The sequence below is a fragment of the Erigeron canadensis genome, chromosome 3, assembly GCF_010389155.1.
Source record: "Erigeron canadensis isolate Cc75 chromosome 3, C_canadensis_v1, whole genome shotgun sequence".
Classification (NCBI taxonomy): domain Eukaryota; kingdom Viridiplantae; phylum Streptophyta; class Magnoliopsida; order Asterales; family Asteraceae; genus Erigeron; species Erigeron canadensis.
In genome coordinates, this window is record NC_057763.1 from 31626976 (window position 1) to 31632656 (window position 5681).

A 5681-nucleotide genomic window follows, 5' to 3' on the forward strand; every position below is an offset into this window, starting at 1 on the left:
TTCAAAGAAACAGATTTTTTAAATAAATAGTTTATGTTTATATGGGCAGTATAGTATAATTGATTCCAAGCTAGCAAAAAACCAGATTATGTGAAATACACTACATAGACTAACACGTAAGCTAAACTAGGCCTACAGTATCATTTGATGTACCCATGATTAATGGTTTCAAATTCCTAATTGGTTCGAGATTGTGTAACAATAAAACATGGAATTAGGTTACTTTTGGCAGAACATGCCACTGGAGGAGTCCCGGTGTCACTGAATCTCTCTTTTTTCACCCTGTGGTGGTGAAGCAGCAGATAGTTCACTTTTAAGCGTTTCTTGAATATGGGAATCAGATCACTGCTGTTGATAATAAGAGTAGAAATAGCTCTTTTTGGCAGATGTAGCAGTCGCTATAAGAAATATAAGCCAACATATTTTGTTGTCTTTTTTTTTGTTATGTGTCCACAGTATTGTCAAAGGATTTGTGTATCTTTATAAAGGACTGGTTAGTGTATTCTTCCACTGGCATCCGCTGCAAGAGTAATAACAGCTCAAGTTATTTCATGAATGTATTTCAATCATAAAAAGATCAGACTTTTGATGAATGGATAAGTAGCATATTTAGCAATGGTTTATAGCAGGCGTGACCTGTGCTGCTTCAATCTCTGAATCTTGGTTTTCAATATCCAAAGATTTTGGTTTCGACATTCAAACAATCATAATATCCGACTTCGTAAAGAATGACTTGTGGCTTTTCTGTAATTCATTTTACAAAATACAAGTTGCTAATGATACAGAAACAAAGTTGAAGATTTGAAAGGTTTTTGTTCACTTAACACTTCTTAGCTGAATGCAAGGAATTCTGTATCGATCTGGAGAAGTCAAGAAATGCAACTTTGAAATTGAATCAACCTACAAAATTTCCTAATAAATAAGTATCATGTTGAAATATGATTGCGAAAACGAAGATCAAAATTAAAATCTAATGTTTTGGATAAAGCATTTTACGAGGTAATATGCATTACAAATACACTTTCAGATTTGGGCCACATAGGCAATGTTTGACCTGCCCAACCCATTTTGACATGTTTCCTTTCTCATGGCTCATTTTGCATACTTTGATAGTTTGATTACAAATTTCTTATTAGAGTGAGGTTGTGTAACCATAAAGCATGGAATTAGTAGATTACTTTTGGCAGACCATGGCACGACCTGGAGGTGGACATCAATTGACAAACATGGATGCCAATTTCACTAACCATCTTGAGGTTTCAAAACCAACAAGAACAAACAAGCAGGACCATTAAGGGCCGTTTTCTATCAAGACTTGATATATAGCCATGTAGTATTATTTTCTCCATTATCGACTGCATACAATTCGATCACTTGCATTATGTCAGCATGCCATCTTACCAGACTTTTGCCTTTGTCAACTAGCTAATAGTGTGGCAACCCAGATGCAGATATACAAGTATGATAATCATCAGAAAGATAACTACACATATCAGCAAATTGTGCGAGCCACTTGACCAACAACTTTAAAGATAGCTTTTTTAATGAAAGGTACAAGTTATAGTTTGAAGGCGGAATGCATGATGATGCCTGAAGGGTAGAATTGCTTATCGTGGAAATTGCATAGTAGAGATGACTGAACTTCATCAGCAGCTTCCGAGTGCATTTTTGTGGTGTATGGTTAACTTTTTGTTGTATAAAGTATGTAGTTTTTGTTTGCAATAATTTAGAGTTACATAGCTCAATAACTTTTCTTATTGTATTCCCTCTTTGATCTTGGCGATATACTCTTGAATATTTTGATTACAAATCACTTGTTGGTTCAACTGTGTCTAGACTTCAGTTCCATCTTAAATCAAAAATTGTAAAAGTAGGCAAACGATATGATAAGGTACATATTTCATTCATATACTAAATACATAGTAAAACAAAGGTGAACTTCTAGTGGTTTTCCATCTTTGAGATTTATCAATAAAGAATAAAGAATTTTGGAAGTTTTTCGTTGTTGGCGTTTGTTGAATATTGGAATCAGATCACTGGTCGTGATAATGAGAGTACAAATAGCTCTTCTTAGTAGAGGTAGCAGTTGCTGTAGGCAATGCAGAGAAGCCAACATATTTGTTATCTATTTTTTCCATACATATTTTAGCAATGTAGTCAAAGGATTTGTGCTTTACTATAAAGGGCTGGCTGGCGTATTCCTCCACTGACATCCACTGCAAGAATAATAATGGGTCGGAATGTCAGGTGAGTTCATGAATGTATTTCAATTGTAGAAAGGTGATTTTGATGACGGGATAAGTAGCGCTCTTAGTGATGGATTATAAATTTATAACTGGTCTTACCTGTGCTGCGTCAATCTCTGAATCTTGCTTCTCTATATCCAAAGATTTTGGTTTTAACATGCAAACAAACATTAGATCCGACTTTGTAAAGAATGATTTGTGGCTTTGCCTGTATTTTCATTATTACAATATACAAGTCAACTTAAGCTTACGAGTTAGTAAAAGTGTTTTGCTACTTTATTTGTTTATGCTTCTTACCTGAATGCAAGGACTTCTACGAATTCTGTATCAATCTGTAGAGGTCATGAAGAGAAGCTTTTAGATTGAATTAACTAATAAAGCTGACTGGTTCTACATTATAAAGGTGGCAAAATGGGACAAGGTCTAGCAGGTTGGTCACTTATTAAAACTTGTAAACTTTTGTACAAATTGACCAAAAACCGCCTTTTGTACCAACTTGTATAATACATAAACATAAGTAGCGTGTTGAATATGATTAAAACAGAAGAAAATATTATCAGTATATTGATACACTTTTTGGATAAAGTGATTTAGGACTTTATATGCATTGGCCACACATGGACATGTTTGACCCATTTCAATTTTAACAGAGCTATTTGACCCGTTAGAGATAAAACATAACTGATTTTCGCCCATTTATATATAAATGGTTGAAACGGTGCCAACTACCAGTGGTCCAGTGCCACCTCTACTCTACTCTATAACTCTCTTGATAATACATCAATACACCATAGTACAGAATACATACCCCAGTCTCTTCTTTGACTTCCCTAACTGCAGCTGCACATATATCTTCACCCTGAAAACAGAATACTTGATTAATGATACGGATGAAACATAATTTTATTTGGTCCAGCTTTGTCTTTTGGTTTTGTTTGTCCAAGTGACATTTTCTCACCGGTAATCGCAAGCTATGTTTCAAGTCTTCAACTACTCACTGGAAAGGAAAACAAGAAAAGCAAACAATTAACGAAAAATATAGTGCATACCTCCTCAACAGTACCAGTCGGTAATTTCCAGACTCCTGTGCCTTTGAACGCTCCACTTTTCTCTTGGACTACAAGAACCTAAAACACGATCCGACGTCAACTTCACATAGTATATATTGTTGCATATATCAAATTTTCTGGTCCAGTAAATGGAAAAAAGGAAGGGTGATGAATGCACAAATTTAAATCAACCTCCCCTTTATCATTCACGACAAAAGAAGCAACGCCAACTCGGTGGGAAGCATTTGGTGGGAGTGTATTATTAGTTTTAGGAATCCAATACACGAGCATCAAGTATATTGATTCTGCATGATGGTACCGAAATCCTTCCTGATGAGTTTGGCAAACCAATCACAGTTAGACATTACTTACCACTTTCGGTTTTATTTCTTCAGATGTATGAAGCAAACATTAATTATATACTGTAATATATTTAGTTGTTTACCTTCACTGCAGGTTCAACAAGATTTACATGTTCAATAGGAAGTTTTAGCCAAACTCCTTTCTTCCCCTGCAAGATATATAAAACCTTTTATATAGAAATATATTCTAAATGGATTTTGGAAGAAAAACATTAAAGCACATAAACTACCTGCAGCCTCCATTGGGATAGTGATGTTTGAAGTAGATTGATAAAGGCATTTTCATTCATATTATCTTTAATATTCACAATAACTCCTTCATAAGCATCATACGTGGCATTCAACATATCAACCTGATCAACTTCATTTTCTGAGACCTTTGACGATTTTATCATGTTCGTTACCATATTTGTAGTAGATCTAACTTTGAATGCACTTCTAGCTTTATCTCTCAAGTCTGAATATAAATTGAGACAAATAATAAACTACTTCATTACATGTGTTGCTTCCATTTCCATATACATGATTTAAGTAATTATATATCTAGCATACACATGTACATCTAACTCTGAGCACCAAATGTGTATGTTAATGTATCTTTGGGCAAAATATTTTAGCGGTTAACAAAATTTATGTAACATATATGCTTCATCCACATTGATTCTCACGAAACGAGAGCTATGGTAAACATGAATATATGTGAACTTTTGAGACCAAACTTTGACATAAAGACCATATAGGAAAGGTTGCACCTATTGGCCAACATGTGTGACTCTTGGTGAGAACAGTTAAACCAAAGAGACACCAACCTACCAACCAACCAACTAACATGATCTTTCGTCTTAGCAGGAATCATCATTTGGGATAAATTGACGGGACCCCAACTAGGAGGTGTTGCCCAGACCCCGGCAAGGCAAGGGGTAGTGCTATACCCCTTGACCCCAAATTAAACTTTGTAAATAGTTACAGTTGAATTAGTTTAACCCCAAAATCCCTCGTTAGTTCTCAAATATAATCACAATCAAACTAAAAGACCAGTGACACTAAAATCACCAACACATAGAAATAATGTGAATAATGACATTTTTTAATTAATCAATTTCAACAAATTGTACCTTGTGAACCACTAAAGGAAGACGACGAATAACCAACAAAAAAATTTCTTTCGGTTGGATTAAAGTTCGTAGTAAAAGTTAATGATCTTGATATCTTCCTTGCACCTCCAACGATGTTATTACGCGTATACAAATTTTTGAGTACAAATCTATGCATTTAACTAAACGACTAGCGCACCAATTTATATTATCGGGATACCTGAGCACTTTCAAAGCAATGACATATAAGAAGCCAGTATATTTTTCAACAGATATATTGAATACTATATCATATTGTAGCAGTTAAATATAGACCAAATATATATTTTATACTATATCTTTACACCTTTCCAGAAAGAAGAATCATTCAACATAGTGTTGACACTAGAAGGGTCAAGTCTGATGGTTGAATATACTATTATAATCATATGTACGTATATAGGTATTCTTGACCTGGCTAGCTAGCTAGAAGCTTGTCTTGATATAGCTAATTAATTAAGAGAGAAATTGATTTATTTACCATGAAATTTGCGAGCAACGGGCAATAATGAGCTTCCTTGTTTAGAAAATTTGAACATCTGCAGCATATATGGATCGAATAAATTGGAGGGAAATTTATATATATATTTGAAATAATTAAATGGGTTGGAGAATGTGACTAGGATTCCATATGGATGGATAGAAGAAAAAAAGGTGCGAAGATTGTGACCGAGAAATATGAAGAAAGTCAAAAGCGTCTAATTCGGGGTACTTGACGTGCTTGAACGTATTTTGGGTTTGTTAAACGTAAACCTTCTTATACATTCCTCACTTGTTTTGATCTAAAAGGCTACAATATAAAATTAACAGGGACGGCTTTGGAAACAGGCAATCCCGACCCCATTCGGGCCCATTTTGTTTTGGAGCATAATTGAATCAAATGGGAGTCGT

At 34.6% G+C, this 5681-nt stretch overlaps 1 protein-coding gene across 1 annotated transcript; it reads right to left on the bottom strand.

Annotated features, from left to right (window-relative positions):
• Positions 1–1876: 1876 nt before the first annotated feature.
• LOC122593963 (nudix hydrolase 10-like) lies at positions 1877–5415 on the bottom strand. The gene is made up of 9 exons (XM_043766439.1): positions 5272–5415; positions 3888–4114; positions 3741–3806; positions 3488–3625; positions 3296–3373; positions 3055–3105; positions 2544–2578; positions 2346–2454; positions 1877–2216 (listed from the first exon to the last, which is right to left on the bottom strand). The coding sequence occupies exons 1-9, from the start codon at positions 5336–5338 to the stop codon at positions 2034–2036; spliced, it is 954 nt and encodes a 317-aa protein (XP_043622374.1). The 5' UTR covers positions 5339–5415; the 3' UTR covers positions 1877–2033.
• Positions 5416–5681: the final 266 nt, after the last annotated feature.